The sequence below is a fragment of the Lepisma saccharinum genome, chromosome 14 (genome assembly GCF_977018435.1).
Source record: "Lepisma saccharinum chromosome 14, izLepSacc3.1, whole genome shotgun sequence".
NCBI classification, from domain to species: Eukaryota; Metazoa; Arthropoda; class Insecta; order Zygentoma; family Lepismatidae; genus Lepisma; species Lepisma saccharinum.
Window position 1 is genome coordinate 41,899,607 of NC_139242.1, and position 21,415 is coordinate 41,921,021.

The 21,415-nt window shown below is 36.1% G+C and overlaps 1 protein-coding gene across 2 annotated transcripts; it reads left to right on the plus strand.

Annotated features, from left to right (window-relative positions):
* Positions 1–124: 124 nt before the first annotated feature.
* ND-SGDH (NADH dehydrogenase (ubiquinone) SGDH subunit) lies at positions 125–16,243 on the plus strand. Of its 2 annotated transcripts, none has more exons than XM_083134910.1 (4): positions 125–320; positions 11,465–11,691; positions 13,220–13,326; positions 15,935–16,243. In XM_083134910.1, the coding sequence occupies exons 1-4, from the start codon at positions 218–220 to the stop codon at positions 16,071–16,073; spliced, it is 576 nt and encodes a 191-aa protein (XP_082991036.1). In that variant the 5' UTR covers positions 125–217; the 3' UTR covers positions 16,074–16,243. The 2 variants fall into 2 exon arrangements, with proteins under 2 accessions (XP_082991036.1, XP_082991034.1); XM_083134908.1 differs by having other exon boundaries at positions 125–332; positions 15,935–16,242.
* The last annotated feature ends 5,172 nt before the right edge of the window (positions 16,244–21,415 follow it).

Here is a 21,415-nt window from a genome sequence, read left to right on the forward strand (position 1 = left end):
TTTTTTTATTCATACTTCAATTTGTTTTTTCCATTTTTATAATTATTGGCAAACGGGAAAGTTAATAGCAAAGGGAAATCATCAGCTGTTTGCGTATCAAATATGGCAACATTGGAGGTGGTCATTGAGGGCGCCCTGGTCGGCGAATATTTTTATTTGGGTGAAACTGCATTGAAGAGCTTCGATTGGAAATTTTATTGCAAAAAGAGCACAAAACATGGTTATATGGAGCTCATTGCGCTCTTTTCCTCAGAGCTTTGCTCTTTTATTACATCGGTCTACTACAAACTTAACAAGAAATGGTTGTAATCAAATGAAAGGTACAGGTTCCAGTAAGTATGAACCATTGTACAATACCGTTTTGAGTATTATTGTTATTTTATTTTATTGTAGCATCTTGCATGAAACAATAGAACTAAATCAAGAACGATAATACACTGTAATTTCTATTAATTTCACATAATAAACTTTGTTCGTGGTGCAAAGGAGATTGGTTTGAACGTATGGATCGGCCCGAGAGTCGAGTTGGAAATAAATAGAATTTTTCTTCTAATGAAATTGATGTCGATGTTCCATATTATTGTCTCGCAAATGAGTCAGTTTTGTTAACATCGTGCTAGTAGCTTCGTTGCAGAGACTGGTGAAAAATACCCATGAAAAAATGGGTCAACGGATGAATAAAGATTATTATGGCTTGTCAACAGGAAACTCCAAGCAGGAGTATCACGTATCTGGAAATATGTTTCGGGGGGCTCCGAACCAAGTGTCTCAGGAATAGTAGTAATGGTAACACTTCGTGGAACTACTTTACTATACCGGAGACACCTATCAATGATTTATTTCGCAATTTTTACATTGCTAACGTACTATTCTGCATTGCGGAACATTTCTTTAGGTGAAGTAATGAATTTCTAACGAAAATGTCTATTTCTTACATTAACGAGTACTTACTGTTGTTCCTTATTTCCCACAAACCATCCACGGGTAACCCCAAAAACCATTGATGTTAGCCCAAAAATTCACGATAGCCCCACGAACCATCACGGGGACGAGGTATGCTTACTAGGTTAGGTTAGGCCTGTTAGGTTAGGTTCCATTAGCACTCCTTTCGTTCAAATTAGCATATATACGGACAACATCGTCTTGTAGCAGCAGCAATAGCGCGTATTGTGCTCTCGTGCAGAAAGCAAATGGCAGCAGCAGCAATATCGCGTTGGAAATAGATTTTCGAAGAAAACCACTTACATTCGCATTAAAATAGATCAAAACTACATTCCCGAACTTCAACAAAGCTACAGAAAATGATTTGCGTAAGTACTTTCTCCTGTAAATTTGAAGAAATCCGTCTCCGGTATAGTAAAGTGTTACACACTTCGTTATATCGGAGACACATTAAAATCGGATATTTTGTGTTTTGCATGGTTCGTACTTACCCATTGTGGGTAACAGTTTCATACATCGGAGACATTTCTTCAATTTTACACAAGAAACTACTTACGGAAATTAGTTTCTCCGAGGTTTACAACGTCGAGGTATTTTCTTTCATCGTGGAATATGTTTGACCGGGAAATCATGTATTTTTCAAGAGAAATATCTCACCGACTCACAATTGCCATTGCTTTATTTTGCTTGCCCTACGACAACCGGATGATGCGTACGTTTGATGATGTAAGCCCCTGTCAGTGTTTGAAACGCCCTTTTTTTTTACTATGTTTGCCTAACTTAACCTAACCTAACCTTATCGGAAATGGTTTGTGGGGCTATCCTTGAATGGTTCGTGGGGCTATTTGTCAGCTACCGTGCATAATGGTTCATGGGGCTATCTGTGTATGGTTCGTGTGGCTATCAGTCGGCTACCTGTGCATAATGTACAATTTGCACAAGTGACGAACACGATAGTAGGTATTTTTCAGTGAAGGATGTTGGAAACACTTCATGCCCACTACGGTAGTCAAGATTTGCTGCCATATTCTGTGTTATGGAAGCGAAAAAAGGAGTCAAAGAAATTTCGGTATGACTTGAGATGACCGGACCCCTCTCCGATTTTCTTCATATTTGACATACTCACTAATTGAGGCCTCCTAATTGCGAATCAATTTTCGCGACCGGACCGCTCTCCGATTTTTATAGTACTGTTCATACTTACTGAACCATTGGCACGTGGTTAGGTTAGTTTCGGTTAGGTTAGGCAAACCTAATTACAATTTGGTGTCGTGGTGGTATCATGATCTAGAAATTGCAAATAATTGCGAACCATTGATGCTATCCCCACGAACCATTGGCATGTGGTTAGGTTAGGCAAACATTGCTAAAATTTGGCATCGTAGTAGTATTAGGAATATATATATGTGGTTGTGAAACAAAAAAAATTCGTGAAAATCGACAGTTTCCAGTCCGAAAACTAACGACTTATTTTGCAATTTCTAGACGTTTCCGACAAATTTTAACTTCAGATTCGTGATTAAGAGGCCTCAATTAGTGAGTATGCCAAATATGAAGAAAATCGGAGAGGGGTTCGGTCATCTCAAGTCGTTCTGAAATTTCTATGTGTAAAATTGTCTTTTTTTTTTTTTTTTTTTTTGTGTAATAAGCATAATGGCACCTTGAACTATGTTCCGCAATACACAATGGTAAGTACGAACCATGCGAAACACAAAACATCAGATTTTAATGTTTCTCCGATCTATGAAACTGGTACCCCAATGGTGTATTGAGGAACATAGTTCAAGGTGCCATTATGCTTTTTACCCAAAAACAAACACAATTTTTCACATAGAGTGTATTTTTTGTTATTCCTTTTTTCGCTTCCGTAACACACAATATGGCAGGCAGAGGTTGACTAGCATTGTAGGTATGCAGTGTTTCCAACCTTCTTTAAAAAATACCTACTATCGTCGTGTTCGTCACGTGTGCAAATTGTACATTATGCAAGGGTAGCTGAGGGATAGCCCCACAAACCATTCACGGATAGCCCCACGAACCATTTCCGATAAGGTTAGGTTTGGTTAGGTTAGGCAAGCATAGTTAAAAAAGGGTAAAACTTCGGTATGGTCCCAACACCTCTCACTCGTTTCTTTCGTCATTTTTAACATTCGTACTTATCTATTCTGCATTACGAAAGATTCTTCAAGGTGGTATTTTGCTTTTTTCAGGAAAATAATTTCAATTTGTGACATGAGGAGTAATTATTGTTGTTCCTTATTTCGCTTCCGTAAGACACAATATGGTGAGACAGCGTGACTAGCGTGGTACATCATCATTGGGTATGCAGTGTTTCCAACTTTGTCAACTGAAAAATCCCCACGAACCATTCACGAATAGCCCCACGAGCCATGCACAGGTAGGCCCACAAACCATGCACAGAAAGCCCCACAAACCATGCACGGAAAGCCCCATAAACCATGCACACAAAGCCCCACAAACCATGCACGGAAAGCCCCACAAACCATGCATGGATAGCCCCACAAACCATGCACAGATAGCCCCATGAACCATGCACGGATAGCCCCAGAAACCGAAAAATCCCCATGAACCATTCACGCGTAGCCCCACGGATAGCCCCACGACCCATGCACGGTTAGCCCAACAAACCATGCATGGCAAGGTTAGGTCAGGTTCGATTATGTTAGACAAACATTGTGAAGATTGTCATCATCTTGCAAAAAAACTGCATGGTTACATCATCAAACATTCTCAACATTTGGTTCACGTAGTGCAAGGAAATGAAAGGAACGAAAATTGTGCATCGGAGATATATTTCTGTTCAAAAATACATGATTTCCCAGTGACATAGATTCCACGATGAAAGAAAATACCTCCACGAACTTCTAAATGCTTCAAAAACTCATTTTCATAAGTAGTTTCTTGTGTATGAATGAAGAAATCCATTGGGACCGTATCGAAGTTGGATACACTGACAGGGGGTTACATCATAAAACATATGCAGCATCCAATTCACGTAGCAAAAGCAATGGCACTTGTGCGTCGGTGAGATATTTATTTTGAAAAATACATGATTTTGCGGTAAAATAGATTTCACGATGAAGAAAGTACCTCGACAAATGTTGGAAACCTTAGAGAAACTCATTTCCGTAAGTAGTTTCTTCTGTAAAAACGAAGAAATGTGTCTCCGATATAACAAACTGTTACAGTAGTAATAATAATAGTAATAACAATAATAATAATGTTTAATTTAAAATACTTATATTACATCAAATTAATACTAATTACAATACATAAATTAATATTATATTATTTTTACACAAATAGGTAAAAAGACTGTACAAGAATAGAGATATAACAGCACATATTCATTATGTAGCTTACCTGTAGTTAAGATCGCATTAATTTACATAAAAAACAAGTGCTCTGGCAATGAAATTAATGTCAAATAGATGAATAATTGAATATTTATCGAATAACAAAAATGATGTTACATGTAGTTGGAGAAAAGTAAGTTTCTTATTAATATTTTTATGCATATTATTTTGAGTAGTAGTATACATAAAGGTAGTGTCTGCTGTAACCTCAAAAGAGACATGTGTGTGGTCTTTGTTTTATCGTGATTTCATCATGCTATGTATGCAATTACATCTGTAACACATACTGCGAAGTTTTAGCGATTACTTACACAAAAATGTTTTAAGATTTTGTTCAATGCGAGTCTTCTAATAATAAACCTAAATTCTCTCGTGGGTAGGTTAGGTTCTGTTAACATTAAAATAATATCGCTAAATGCTTTCGAATAAGAGGTTCTAAATTACCTGTACATTCATTCCCACTAGTCATAAACTTGCATTTTTCTCGTCTTCATCTGTTCTTAAGATTTGTAACATCCTCTTAGCAGACAAATTACGTGGCAGGAGCAAATTTGAAGCTTATTCTTACTGCTGACATGCGCATGGCAGCAAACTCGGCCATACATAAATCTTCTTTGTAATGTCATTCAAAGTCATATGATCCCAACATAATCCTTGCCTTCTAAAAAGTTCAGAGGATATTAGTAACCATCGATTATGCAACAAATGCTAATATTTTCATTACTTAACACATTTAGGTCTGGCCTTCTAATACAGCATTTTTACCTCTGGTCTGCGGTTTTTTGTTTTTCAAAAAAATCATAGAAAAAATATTTTTAATTTGTTTTTATTTACCACACATTTCTTAAATCTACAAAACTTCCTCTTTTCAAAGAACAAAAATTTGTTAAATTTTCTTTTCATTTTCAGACATTTTTGAATATTTTTTTCAGCAATGTTTTGTGGAAAAAAAAAGTACAACATTGTAACAAATGTTAATATAGAGATATTTTAAGTTCGTAATCTGGATATTTCAATAATTAACTACATAAACTATCAACACATCTTTTGAATCTTGCATAAGAATACTTCTTATGTGCAGATAACAAAAAATAATTACAAATTACATGAAATTAGCTTTTGTATGAACAAGTGGCTGCAGGACAGGACCAGACGATGTATCAGTTGGGTCTGTGTCATCTGTAAAAATTAAACAAATAAATAAATAAACTAAATAAATAAAATAAATTTTCATTTGACATACCCTATACAAAATAATAAATGGAAAAACTAAAAATACATCAGTGCATGTAGGAGAATTAAGCAAGAGGCAAGATGAATAGACCCAAAAAAATTACCTCTTCTCACTTCATTCATAAAATACTAGAGTTTGCAACACTGTTTATATTGTCAACAATTAATTATTACGAATATAACCTACCTTCCAAATCTTCAAATTCATCTGCATCATCAAAATCGTCGCTAACTTCAAACTCTGAGGCGGAATCCTCATGCAGAATTTCCGCTATGCAGTCTGGATCTAGTGACGCCATTCTAAACTATGCAACATACATCAACCCGACAACAAACAGTCGCAGGTGCGAGATAAAAATAGCACATGAGTCACCTAGCGGTGGGAATTTCAACAGAGGGGCTTGAATGAACACGCACATGAGACGAAGTACGAACATAGCCCGTAGTTCAATCGGCAAAGCGATTGCATACCGCAGGACGGGCCATGCCCGTTCGTCCACATTGACTTTGAGTGCACTGCAGGCTATGCCCGTCGTGAGACCCCAATGTGTTAATTTTAGTACTTGGTAAGTCTTTCGGGGAGGGGGGGGGGTCCGGACCCCTAAATACATCCTTCCTGTCCTTCAATTCAAAGCCGTATAATACCAATATAACCCTTGTCTTCCAATAAGTTCAGTGGAAATTATACAACAAATGCAAAATGAGTATATTTTTATAATTTCATTTTCGTACTTAACAAGCCTTTGGGGGGGGGGGGGTCGGGACCCCCTAAATATGTCCTTCTTCAAAGACATATGATCCCAATATAATCCTTGTCTTCCGATAAGTTCAGAGGAAATTATACAACAAAGGCTTAAAGAATATATATTTTTCATTATTTAATTTTAGTACTTGATGAGTCCACCCCCTAAATACGTCCTTGTCTCCAAGCTCGAGGTAAGAGGATTATGAATTCTGTTGGCAAAATGTCTCAATTGTTCATTAAGGTCTTTGCATAAAGCAACACAAGAGGCATGGAAAGTTAAACCAGGATCTTGTCCTCTTTCATGACCATGCCGTACACAGACAACACAGGACTTGTCCTAGACGTCTTGGATGGGAAGTATGGTGGCATCTCCGAAACAGTCCCAATCTTGCACCATGAGATTTTCACCTATTCGGCAAGTATGAAGGGTGCCTGGCCTGAGAAATATTTGCCAATTATAAGTAGGTGCAAACAGCAGTTATACAAAAGCGTCAGTACCAGGAAGCATATTTCTGTTATCAAGGAGTCTAATAGTTAGTCTTGCATTCTTCCAGATGTTTACCACCAACTGGATTATTACGTGAGAAATTAGGTATCCTGCATGCATGTATTTTATAACATTTAACCATCTCTTACTGAATATTCCACTACTGCAGTCCACTTAACTTTTGTAGTTTTTCAATATAGAGGGTGTCATTTCAATGGCAACGACGGACCACAGAAGTGGATAGAGGTCATCAAAACAAACACCTTTCCTCAGTAACATATTTATCCGATATAACCACTTCTGTTTGAATATGTTGTTCTTCCACTGTATTTCATGTTGTTGGTTCACTTTTGATTGCACTACTAGATGTGTTCTCGCTTCCAGCACTTTATCTCTTAATATATTTTCTTGATCACGAAACCCCCTTCAAGCCTCACATGACAATACTCTCTGTCTGAGGCGACAGTGAACTAGGATTGAATGACAATGTAAACTGCATTTCAAAACAATTTCTCCAGTAAATAATACTTAATGAAACTTCTAGCTTAGTAAGCTTTTAATTGTGCTAATTAGTTTCTGCAAGCTTCTAAGTTACTTCCACAATCATTTCCGGTTTTCTAAAACACTTCCTAATACTCCTTTAAATTTTACTACAAAATGTTTTGTTTTACTATAATTTTGAAAAATAGATTGATTAAACATGTCTTGTTAGAATATTATTTGTGCTTCAAACATATCCTGAATATCTGGCAATAATTCTTGTTTTGAAACAATTTATTGTGTTATGATGTTTTGTTCTAGGTTCCCTAGCTTCCTCAAGCTAACACTACAAGATCTCTTTGTGTCTATGTGTGTGTGTGTTATCTTTCTAATCATAGTTGTACACTAATAAGTTATGATGGAGCATTCAAACATTACATATGTGACATTCTCACATAAAATGTGAAGTTCCAGAAATGCATTTGGATTAAAATTGAGTTGCGAAAAAGTCTGCTTTTTTGAAGGGATGGGTTTTTATCAATTACAGCTAACCTACTTCACTTGAAGTTACTGTTATGAGTTTACAGGTTTGTAGTGACATATTTTACAACTAGCTAAAATAAATTTACATGATGTAGCAGTAAAGAGGCAGATATTGTCCAATCCCAGTGGACACATATTACATAGTGGTTCAGATACAATTTTAACCCTAGCTTACCGGAGAGGGCCTTGCAGGCACAAAACCTCTATTATTTATATTTTACAACTGTTTGAAAATAAATTACATTTATTTCCTAGGATGTTCCCAATGTTTCTTTATTACTTTTGTTTCTAAAAACATAAATGTACTTAATGTAATTAGGAGGCAAAATGCACTTGGTGGGCATCAGGTGCCTTGTTTGAATGTGTCTCATTCGAGACACTCATGCCAGTGACAGTGTACAATTGGTTGGTTATGATGGTAATTATTGTAATTATCATATTTAATAAACAACTGCACTTCTGCAAACTAAAATACATTAATAGAAATTATTATGGATTTTCTGAGTTTTAGTGAATGATAAAATATAGACTATGTGAGAGACTCATGAAATAATTGGTTATTATTTTTTATTAATGATATTTATTAATTATAATAATTACAAAAAATGTCTAACTGCACATATATAATCAGCAAGGGAAGCAGTGATTCAACTATAAAATGGTTTCTTGAAAAGTGTGGCCTGTGAGTCACACCCTGGTAGGCTTGCACAGCGCAGCTATGCTAGGGTTAAAACTAAACGTGAAGTCCTAATGAGCACATCTGACCATGAAATTGACTTAAAACAGGCTTTTACATGTTTGTGTCTCAATTTAAATGTTGATGTCATAAAATATGAAACAAATGTTAGTATCAAAATATTCAATGTTTCTGGACAATTAAAAATCTTTACTGCTCACAATACATATGCAGAAGTATACGTATTACGTGAATGTGTGTATATATATCCTGTTTAACGGAGCTTTGAGACGGAAGCGACACATAGCTCTTGGAAACCAACCCTTAGAAGTAAATGCAACCTTTCAAACCGAAGCAACATAAGCTGCAAGTGTCGCTTATCATGCCCTGTACCGTTTTCTCAAGGAACTTTCAGACCAAAACAATAAGTTACATGTGTCACTTGGAAGCAGTAATCCATTCAATTTTTTGAATTGAAGTGCAACAATGAGCTAAACATGTCACTTGCATGTTGCTTGGACTATACTGTTTTCTTAATGGCATGCATCGTGCACGGTTACATCGGTCTGTTTTTCTTATATGCATGGTGAATGTTTTGCTTTATACTGAAAAAGTCTGTGTCGCTTGTCATCTGTGACTTTAGTCTGAAAGCTCCTTCAATGGCATGCATCATGTCGCGTCGGTCTTGTTCGTGCATGTGTGGTGGATGCTTGCTTACAGATTGAAGGTGCTCATGTCACTGGTCATTTCAATGTGACCTCCTCTCCCCGCACGGTCATGTGTTGCTTCAGTCTGAATATTCTCTATACTTAACAAGATTGTTAGCTACTTCATCAGAGATTAAGGTTAAATTTAGCCTGTAAATCACAGAGAACAATTGCAAGTACTATTGATGGAAAAGTCCTGTTTTTTGATAGAATGTTCCTTTTATAATCATGAATGGCCCTCTGGAGTGGAATAAAGTAATGCTGTTGCCTTGTAATAAGAAGGGGTCTGAGGTTCAATCCTTAGTGGAGGCAGAGTGCTCCGGATCTCATTTCAAACTGTAGGTCCACTCCAGATTTATTTTATAGATTTTTTTCCATTTGCAGCCAGTCTTATTCACTTCTACTTCAGTTTTAGTGCCAGTGTTTTTCAACCGCCGGGTCGCAAAAGTTCCGTTGCACCCAGGGGTTGACGACAAATTTAAAACTAATTTTATATTTAACAGCAAGTCTATACATATTTAAACTCTGATTATGCCATACTTGATATATTAATAATATTTATGGTTGTATATTAATTTCCATATAAACTTTAAAGTTCAGAAATGTATTTATGAGTGAAGTTGTTGGGATCAGGGCATCGACTTGTAAGAAGTAAATTTACTGAGCTTTGGTCTCACAAAGGTCGAGAACCAGTGCAACAAGCAGCCAAAATACATCACTAGTTGTTCCGTGACCAGCTTTAGCGAGCATTTAACCAAATTATACATGATGTACTGGAAAGCCAGAATACAAATATATATTACTGAACACAAAATTTAATGTAAAGAGATTTGATACTAGATGTTAGAGCAGTATTGTCTTTTTTGCTTCATGTACGTGTTCGTATAACAAATTCAAACATTGAAAATCCTATCATACTAATCATACTATTAGGTTCTATTAGAAACGCATACAAAACTACTCTAGTTGTGTTAATATGCTTATTCTACATAGATATATTTAATAAACCTACCGAAATATGAAGATAACACTCGGAAAGAACCGCCCATTAAAAAAAACACTGTTTATGTCTAGCTACAAATTTCATATTGTAAATTATATTTTATATTTAGAAATTGATGTTTATTTTACAGTAGGGAACAGGAAAAATACTGCCAACTCCTGTATTTTCATTGATTTGAGACACTTTTGGAAAAGTGCCGCAGAAAAAAACTGTTTTTTTCCCCAAAAAAGCTGGGTTTTTTTGGACCACTTCCAACTGTAGATTAAAATTTTCATAATGAACTTATTTCATAGAATTATGAAGTACTTTGTGGTGTCTGCTAACACATGAAAAACTTGAGTATGATGGAATAGCCTGAATGCATTAACAGTATTAACGGAAATTTCTTACGTGTTTGATGCATTAAATGTGTAGCGAAGTTTGACTTTATTTGCCTCTGAAGCATATAGGCTACAGATGGTAATCTTTTTGTTGGTAAAATATGCAAATTAGGTACTCTTGACCCTCTGTACCCCTTCGAGAAAGTGAAATATTTGGTATGGTTTATGAAGATTATGTTGTTTATGAATATTTTCCTTTGTTTTTAGCTCGCAAAGAAGTGTTATTGTGAAATAAAGTTATGTCTTTTACCTTAGCATGTTACCTTACAGTAAAGGAGAACAGCCCGAAGTCTTCGTACAAGTGAATATATCACCCAACATTGCATTCCACAACAGTAGCTATAATTTTACATCATTAGGTTTGGAGTTGATAGCAATTTCTGAAGTGCTCTTCCACTATTTTAATGTGCATACAAACTGTTTTACTAATAAAAAGTGGTGTAAAGTACTCAGAAATGACAGTTTTTTATTTACACGGACCATACTTTGGGATCAAATATCTCTGTTATTTGTGATTTCCTTGCACTTGAACCAATTTTATATTATGTAAAACATTGAAATATGTCCATTAAAAAAAATCCACATAATTCTCGAGGGAGTACAGTTGTGTAATGGTCCCTGCAAATTATATGCATTCACAAACATTTAAACCTTTATGCAATTAAAAACAATAATGATTTCCAGATTGATTCATTAGGTTATTTTCATGAAGTAGAACCACTTTTCATGGAATACCCCTTATTTAGTTTCTGGTTCCCCTAGCTTCATTCTGAAAGCATGTGTATTCATATAAATACTGCCAAAGCAATGAAAACTACTTGCGAATAAGAATTATTGTGTAATATTATGTGAACCTTTAGAAAGTACGCTGAATGTCTTGTGTGTTTCCAGTACTTGCAGGTCAGGCAAGGAGGATGGGTGGAGGTCACGATCGTGTGATGGTAATTACTGCTTCTCGTTGGCAGTGGCACAAGTTCAAGGATCTTCTCCACTTGTATGCTATGATAGGGCTGATTCCAGTGACAGCTGTAATTTTGTATGCTAACATATTTATAGGACCTGCTCAATTGAAAGAAATACCAGAGGGATATGAACCAAAACATTGGGAATATTTCAGGGTATGTATAATTATAACTAATTAAATTCTTTCTTTGTTCCTGTTTTTTCAGCCTTTACATTATTAATTTCAGTACGCAGTCTTTTGAATTGTTCGATTTGCTTTCTTAAAGTAGACTTATTTTCCAAAAATCAAGCCAGTGGATAATTTGCTGCTGGACAATATACCACCAAATTACATTTGAAACTGTGGTTGAAATAAAAATAAGGAAGAGAGAAAATGCCTAAAGGTAAATTCACAAGTCATATTTTAACATTTGGAAAAAATACTGTATGCACCCCCTTATTTTCTGGGTGCAAATCTACCAGAATGTACATAAACATTTGGGGGGGGGGTGGAATACATAAGTTGATTCTAATCTTACTACTTCAGTCTTAACAGATTTTTCAACATTTATATAAATTTGTTTATACAATTGGCATCACAGGTCTAATAAATATCTTCCTTTTAAATTATGCATATTCTTGCTAGTGATTTTCCTGTGTGATTTTTAATTACAAAATCATATGTTACAAGAAAGAAACAAACACTTCTACTCCCAGGGCCATTGACATTGATAGATACATAAATATAGGCTCAAGCAAGGTGGATTGGTTTAAATTAGTTTTAAATCAAGTGATTTAAAAATAAAATCACCAATTTAAATCACTTTTGAGAAATAATTTATATAATAATGTACATAAGGATTTTGTAGATATCAGAATCACTTTTGGTGAAAAGATATTAATCTCGTAATAATTTAATGATGTTTGTTAAGACTCTAAGAAAGAAAAGGAAAGGAAACAAAATATATGTATTGATGGGGTGAAACTCTTATAATGTAATATGTAAACTGTAAACACACTTAAATTACTCTTGATTTAAAATTCAATAATTTTTAGAGGCAAAAAAATAGCAAACATTTTGTGTAGAATAATATTCAAAGTACTAATTATGTTAAACCGTAAATAGTGCCATTGTTATTAAACTGGATATAAACATGGAAGCTGATATTTCGCAACCTATCATTTAAAAAATTGCCTAAATTCAACTACTAAAGTCACAATTATATAGTACATCCAGAATGTTTTATTTTCAGTGGAAGAAAAGTTACTGAAATTATTATAATTTCATGAACACACTCAATAAACATTTCTATAGTAGGTTCATATATACAGTATTAGAAACAGAAAAAGTGTATATTTACATATACAATTTTTTATTTGCTTTACAGGGCCATTTACCAGAAAGCCTTTCTATAAAAATTAACATAAAATGTATGGTGCCAAGAACCATACAAGCAATTTTAAGCGTGATTTTTTTTTTTAAATCAATGTAAATTTAAAAAATCATGAAATTTAATTTTTTTGAGATAAAAATTGATTTTTATCCACCCTGGCCTCAACTTAAGTAGTGTTTATGCAATGGCATTATATTAAAGTCACCATCTTCTTAAAGCTTTATAATTTGTGCCTAAGCCTCAATACAGCAATTCCATTCTAACGTGAGTAAATTTAAATGGCTTGTGGTTGTTTTTTTCCACCCCTTAGCATCCCATCCAACGGTGGATTTCAAGATATCTTTTTGCTTCACCGCAGCAAGAATACGAGAAGTTCTTGCATATCCTTTATGAAGAAGAAGAGAAGAGGCAAATCAGGTAAGAATTTGTGATAGGATGTTTTTAGCAAGCATTGCATGCAACAAAGGGTATGTAGGTCTTGTATTGAATTCATGACTGTACATGTAAAAAGGCATAAAAAAGTTAGAAACCAGAAACCAATAGTCTCAGAAACGCCGAAGTCCTTAAAAAAAATATATCACAAAAATACGTGTATGTGAAGCTAGATATACAGGGTGTCATTAGCACTACATCTGTGATGTAATTTCCTGTGAAAGTTACAAACTACCAACAAAATTATGTGCTGTAAAACGAAGCAAGAGAACACATCTATCCATTTCTGTAATCCGTGGTTGCCACTGAAATGACACCCTGTATATTTGAAAACTACAAAAATAAAGTGGTCTGCAGTAGTGGAATATTCAGTGAGAGATGGTTAAATGTTATAAAATATAGCACACGCAGTAAATTATTTTCCCAGAGATTCGCCACATTGACCAATAACAATGCAAATGACTTTTGTGCACCATGGAGTATTTACAGTAAAACTACTTGGCAGCCAGTTGACATTTCTTTGCTTCTTTCTGTTCACACCAAATGATGCAGACTCATTGTGCACACGTGTATCTTTCTAATAACATTTTTATCCTTTTACCATGAAATTTTTACCTGAAGACCAGTGTTTATTGGTTGAAGCATAATTTATTTCTTTAATTCAAGGGAAAGAAACTTGTAACAGAGGGGAAGAATGTTTCAACTAGTTTAACCTATTTGTCTTCTAGTTCGCAGCTGTTACAAGCACATAAACACAATTTTTGATGTAATGTTTCGAAAGAACACACTAAAAGAGGAACAGTTCTATAATGCAAGCAGTACATGTACATAGAAGAAAAGAATAATTTAATATAAGACGTAAGCGACTTACTAAAGATATATCCGCGAAACTGCATTTCTGCCATATCGTATGTATCTGAGTTCTGGTGAGTGAAGAATAAAATATACGGCAGATACGCAGGTGACACCTTGGTCGTTTACAAAAGTGAAGAGGAAATAGATCTACTCATGGAAAAACTTAGCAACATTCACCCCAGGTAGAAATGTACAATAGAACGAGAAAACCAAGGCATCATTAACTACCTAGATCTAACCATCAAAAGGAGGAACAATAAATTCATCACCACTGTCTATAGAAAACCTGGGGCAGGAAACTAGTATATCCACTCCCTTTCCAACCACCCTCCCCAACATAAAGCCAATGTATGGCTTAACTTCTACAGAAGAGCTTTCTCGCACTGTTCAAGTGAAGAAGATTTGAAGGAAGAAGTTACCATAGAGACTGACATAGGACTTCAAAATGGATACACAGTACATCAACTCTCTACATGGTGCAGCAAAGCAGAAATGCAAGTACGACAACCTAACCTACTCCACCCAGCCAGCAGTGATAAAGCTAAATGGATTGCCTTCCCTTACCACCAGACTACATGCAACCACCTAGCCAAAACTTTGAAACAATATGACATCAAACTCGCACACAAACCAATAAACAAAACAGCCAGTGCCCTAAGCAAACACAAGACATCATTCCTTTCCCCACTAGACAACCCAGGTGTATATGATGCCCAGTGTGAGTGCAACTCACACTACATTATCAGATCTGTCAACGAGCGTATACAACAGCACTTAGCGGATGCAAAAAAATCCCAACCCACTACTGGACTAGCAAGGCACCTAAAGTTCAAGAAACACAGGATCCAAAAAGTTTCAGTTAGGTATACATCACACACCCTAATCGACACCAAAATCAAAGAGACTCATGCCATTATGCACTTTCCGCACGAGCTGAATATTGACAGCGGTCAGGCTTATTATGTTTGCCTCCTGTTATTACAACAGCTCAAACCCATCGTGCGCAGCAGACGAAATGGCTACACCAGCACCCCTAGCGGTAGTCTAGGAAACAGCAACAGGAACCGGAAGTCAACCTAACAGTGAAGCATCGAGTTCCCAAGTGGATGGTGGCAGAGGCCACCAAAATTAATAGAACATTTGCAAATAAGTTTCGCGGATATATCTTTAGTAACTCGCTTACGTCTTATATTATCAACTGCGTTGTTTATACCCCCCAACATGAAAATAATTTAATGTGCTACAACAACAGTGAAACAAACGTACAAGAGTTACAAATATGCATTTTCATTCTGAATTTTAGACTTGCTACTGGGTGAATGTGTTGCTGTTAGGGATGGGCTGATACCGATAAAGGACCGATATAAAATTTACTGATACCGATAACCAATATCCTACTGATCTGATTAGAATTCCAATTGATTCATTGTCCTCGTTAATAGATGTGTTACCAATTGAACCAAGCTTTTACAATGCACAAGAAGCTGCATATTAAGACATTTATTTTGTAAAAGAGCACACAATGGAGATTACATATTTATATCCATAAAAATAATAACAAAATGGCAGAAATTTGTAAGATATTTATAGGTATATCGGATACACCGACATGCCTATATAGGCTAATACCAATAAAGTATCAATTAATCTACCCCATCCCTAGTTTCTGTTATTCAATTTTTTACAGTTTTTATTATGCATTTATTATGTTCAACAGAATATTCTTGCACAATTCCAGGAAACTTGAGGAAAGAATCCTTCTCAAAATGAGTGAACGATCGGATTACCAAGGATTCTACTATCGTCCAGCTATTGTCAGATATCACCGTAAAGTACGTGAGGAAGCTGAAGACTTGGAGGCCTTACGTGGTGATTAAGTGCCAATATAGATGGAACCTCTGGGATTAGTGGTAATGTTCTGTAAATAAAAATGTAATTTAGTTACTAACACTTTCATGACATGGTTCTTCTGTTTACGTTACCACCAAGAAAATGTATAAAGAGTTAGTGTAAAAATAAATTTGTAGTTCAAAGTTGAAATTGATTACTTCTTTTTCTTACCTTCCATGTAATATTGTTGACGAATTTCACTCCTTCTTGCACATATATCATTGTTGTCAAGCACATCTTTTTGGGTAATAAGGTGAAGAGCTGATTTTATGATCATTATAGACCAAAATAAATAAAAATTCTCAAATCTTTCGGATTATACGTGCTGATAGCACGTATAGTATTTTTATGTATTATTATAAGGGATCTACTGATGTACTACTATATGTCCAGAAACTAAAATTAATCGTGGCATTGCAAGCAAAAATTCAAATACAAAAACTTTTAAGCTCAAATGTGCCGGAACACATAATTCTCACTTCAAGTTGTTTGAAATTATCTTTTCCGGAAGTTGTGTACCAGAAGGATTTCCGTGGAGGCAGTAGGTAACAAGTTGTAGCAGTCTGGAAAAACAATTACATCTGAAAGAAAATGAGCAAGAAGAAATACATGTCACCAGCGATTGAACATGTGATCTTAGACAACTGGGCAAGCTATTTACCACTTCCCCACTTTCTCAGTCGAGTACATAAGTTGAAATTTTGTCTTAAGTGTCGTCAGCAATCTTACACTCTTGGTTAACCTACCTGCTCTTTCTCTAGTTCATTTTACAAGCTGGAATAGACTTTGAGGTCTACAACTCAGAACTGGACTTCCGTGGCAATGCGTTCTCACCTATGTACTCTAATGTGGCATATCACATCTATTGTAAATAGGAAGTGGCATTGTTACATGTTCCAAACAATTTCTTATTCTGTTGTTAGTAGCCACAACCACTGTGCATTAGTTTCTGTACATATAGTACAAAAGTAATAAAATTTTATGCATTACTTGTATGGTATATGTGTTCACCTCTGTAATCATAGATGATTTTGATGGAATTTGTCTAAGGTAATACCAGTTTCTTCTATATCGATGGCATCAGAATCAATTTTAAATCAATCACAAATATTGACTGATACATTTGTGTCTGCATCAGTATTTATTGCAGGAAGATGACACTAGTATTTATTTACTTTATTTACACGTCCAATTGCAACAAGAAGTTGCAATATAGCAGGAATTGACAGAAAGAAAACTTATTCCAAGATCTAAGTTTCTTGAATGTTAACATAACCACTATTCCACAATAGTGCTTGCCGGCTCCGTGGTCAGGCATGTTAGATTTTAGACTTTGTCTTGTCAACAAGACACACATGGGTTTGGGTTTGAGTCCCAGCATTCTTTGTGAGTGTCTCATCAGTTTCATCTAATTATCGCTCATCCTTAGTGTGATTAGTCAAAAGTGGCAGAAACGTTAAATAACCGATAAAAATGCATGTGGTTGACATTTTGGTCCCGTTTCAAGCTGAATTTTCAAATGGAAAAAAGGACTTAAACCAACCATAGGGTTTAGCACTAAAGAAAGAGATAGAAAGTTTTAGCGAAAAATGCAGGCTTGACCAGGACTCAAACAGGGGTCTCTGGCATAGTGACTGAACTACCGATCCAACCCTCTTTTCATCTGTTTTTCTGGTGTGCTGTTTTGTGTATACTTTTTTAGTAGTCAGTCTTAATTTTGCCATCCTGTCTTTGATGTACTTTTTCATAGGAATACTGGGCCAACAAGTGGGAGGGGGGATTATGACCCCCAACAACCACCACTGAGCATATTATACACCATAATATACAATTAGTAATGTTTTTAAAATTTTAGTGTATATTGTGACCGTTTTTTATGCATATGCACATTATTGCACATATTATTTCCCATATTCTTAATTTAAAATCTTCAAATATTTTCAATGCCACCTTAGGTTATCAAGAGTTATAAAAATTAGGACTGAGCCAATACAAATGCCAATGTATAAGTATCAGAAATAATTGGTACAGGTAAAAAAAAAAAAGGTAAAGTGTTCCCCTGTGAATAGCACCACACCATGAAGGCGTATAGGGGGTGTGGGGGTAACGCCCCACACTTCCTTGATCTGGTCGTGTGTGGGGGTGATGTGATCAGCATCACGCCCCTGACCGCCTTTACCCCCCAGGGTTTCCCCCAGATACCCATGTTATTCGATGCTGGGTGGGCGCCGGGGCTGCTTCCACCGTTAGAAAAGTTCCCGGATTTGAACCGGCTGGGGATCGAACCTGGGACCTTTAGCATGGTAGTCAGACGCGTTACCGACTGAGCCACCGCGGCTGCCCAGAAATAATTGGTTAGAATTTATTTATTGATACCAGCTGATACTTTTTCGGCATTTTGGTCTTTCGTGGGGTGGGGTCTGCAAAAATGATGTGCATCACTGTCACAGTCTAATTATCTGAGAAATTATGCAAAATTGGAATATTGTTTTTATTTTGCACCATTTTTTGTGGAAAAACTTGATTTTATGATTATGTAACATGTATTTTAATATCATGATGTAATTCTTGAATATTTTAAAGTAAAGCTTGTAGTTAATTGATCCATATAACTAGAGTGGAATACTTACACACTAATACGAGGCCTGCTGGAAAAGTTTCTGCAATCAAAACATGAAAAAAAACGTGAAATTCTGGAAATGGCTTTATTGTTTTTCAAAGTATTCACCCTTAAAATCAATACACTTTTGCATACGCTCAAACCACTTTTGAAAGCATTTTTTCTACTCTGAAGCTGATACCTCAGAAACCGCCGTCGGAATGCGTCAACAGCTGCTTCAGGCGACACAAATCACTCACCATGCATCTTAATTTTCATGTGTGGGAACAAAATGAAGTCGTTAGGTGATAAATCAGGTGAGTATGGACAATGAGTCATTAATTCGACATTTTTACTTGACCAAAAAACCAACATTTTGGTGTGCTGAGTGGGAACTGGCGTTGTCGTGGTGAAGAATAATGCGACGATTTGGGTTTGTTTTACGCAATTCATTGATGACCTCTGGCAAACAAATTGTTGTATACCACTCAGCATTTACAGTCCTTCGATTTTCTAAAGCTATTGTTGCCACATGTCTGGTATAACCGAAGAAACAAGCAATCATTTGCTTGGCAGCACTCCTCGAACGAACAACTTTTGTTGGATTCGGCTCACTTTGAAACACCCAAACAGTGGATTGCTGTTTAGTTTCAAGTTCGTATGAATAGATCCGAGTTTCGTCCCCTGTAACGATGTAGTATGAGGGTTGCTATTTATGTATTCGGAACTGGTAACACTAATGTTGCTAGGTAACATCTAATATATCCGTCGTAAAGTTGGACATTTTTGTTGTTACAGGGACTTGAAAATTTCATCGGAGGCCAACAATGGAATTAACTCGAACATTTTCGAGCAATGATTTTATACGACTTTCGACGTGGATTGTCTCAACAATAGTGCATCGATCAACTCACTTTGACTTTTGGCGATGAAGCACCATCTAAAAGCACTGTATATCACTGGTTTAGTGAATTCAATCGTGGCCGTCGTTCGCTCGCGGGAATTTAAAGAAAGCCGTCCAAAATCGGTTGTTGTGCCAGAAAACATTGATGCTGTGCGAGAACTGATAATGCAAGTTTGTCTTGTGACATATCGTGAGATTGAGGCATCCCTGGGCATTAGTATGACTAGCATACATAAGATATTGCATGAACATTTAGCCGTGAAGAAGATTTGTTCGCGTTGGATCCCACATAATTTGACAATCGCTCAAAAAAAGGCTCGTGTCGATTGGTGCAAATAAATACTCACAAAATAGAATCGTAGTGCTTCAAAAGCATGTATAACATCTACACAGGTGACAAATCTTGGATCTATGCATATGAGTCCGAAAGCAAACAGCAGTTGACGGCGTTGGTTTTCCAAGATGAGCCAAACCCAACAAAAGATGTTCGTGCAAGAAGCACTTCAAAGTAAATGGTCGCCTGTTTTTTTGGGAAAAATTGACGTGTGGCTACAGTGCCACTACAGAATCGTAGAACTGTCAATTCTGAATGGTACAAAACCATTTGTTTGCCAGAAGTCTTTGGGGAAATCAGAAAAAAAAACAGCGACGCAGGATCATTCTTCACCATGACAATGCGAGTTGTCACATATTGGTCCAAACAACTCAGTATTTGACAGGTGAAAACATTGAATTGATGGGTCATCCGCCGTAAAGCCCTGATTTATCACCCAATGATTTCTTTTTGTTTCCGTAAATGAAGAATAAGCTACGTGGTCAACGATTTTCGATGCCAGAAGAAGCGATTGATGCGTTCAAAATGCATGTTTTCGAGATACTTCACTCGGAATGGACAAAGTGCTATGAGAATTGGTTCAAACGTATGCAAAAGTGCATTGGTCATCATGGAGAATATTTTGAAAAACAATAAAACCATTTTCTATTTTTGTATTCCGGATACATAAATAGCAACCCTCTTACACCAAATTTGACTTGCCTCGCTTGAATTTTTTGAGCATTTCTTTACACCAATTTACACGAGCCTGTTTTTGAGCTTCGGTCAAGTTGTGTGGGATCCAATGGCTTGAAAGTTTCCGTACGTTTAGATGACCATGCAAAATCTTATGTATTGCTTTCATGTCAATGTTCAAGGATGCCTGAATCTTACGGTATGTCACATGCCGATCTCTCTCAATCATTTCACGCACAGCATCAACATTACTGGCCACAACAGACGTAGATGAATGACCTTCACGAAATTCATCACCGAGAAATGTGCAACCATGCTGGAATTTGGAAAACCAATTGTACACAGTCCTATTGGATGGTGCTTCATCCCCAAAAGCCAAATGAAGATGCTCGATGCATTGTTTTGGTGTTAAACTACATTTGAAATCATAAAATATCATTGCTCGAAAGTGTTCATGAGAAATTTCAATTTCTGACACGAAACTACTACTTCAAACTGCTGTGAAAAATAAACGAATAGGCTTAAACAAACACTCAAATATAATTTAAACATAAAAAAGGTCTATTCTTCCGATTTTTATAATAGCGGAACACTAGCGCCACTGTTGGTGGTAGTTTGCAGAAACTTTTCCAGCAGCCCTCATATTGATGACTATTTTAAACAATTTCAAGCACTGGTATGGATATCTGTTCATAGTGGTATCGTCTCAGCCGTAATAAAAATTCAATTAAGGCGAGTGAAAGGGTCATGAAAGTTCAATGGGTGAGGGGTGTGTACAGAGTGGTCACAAAGAAGCTTACGCCCCTTTTATTTTCAA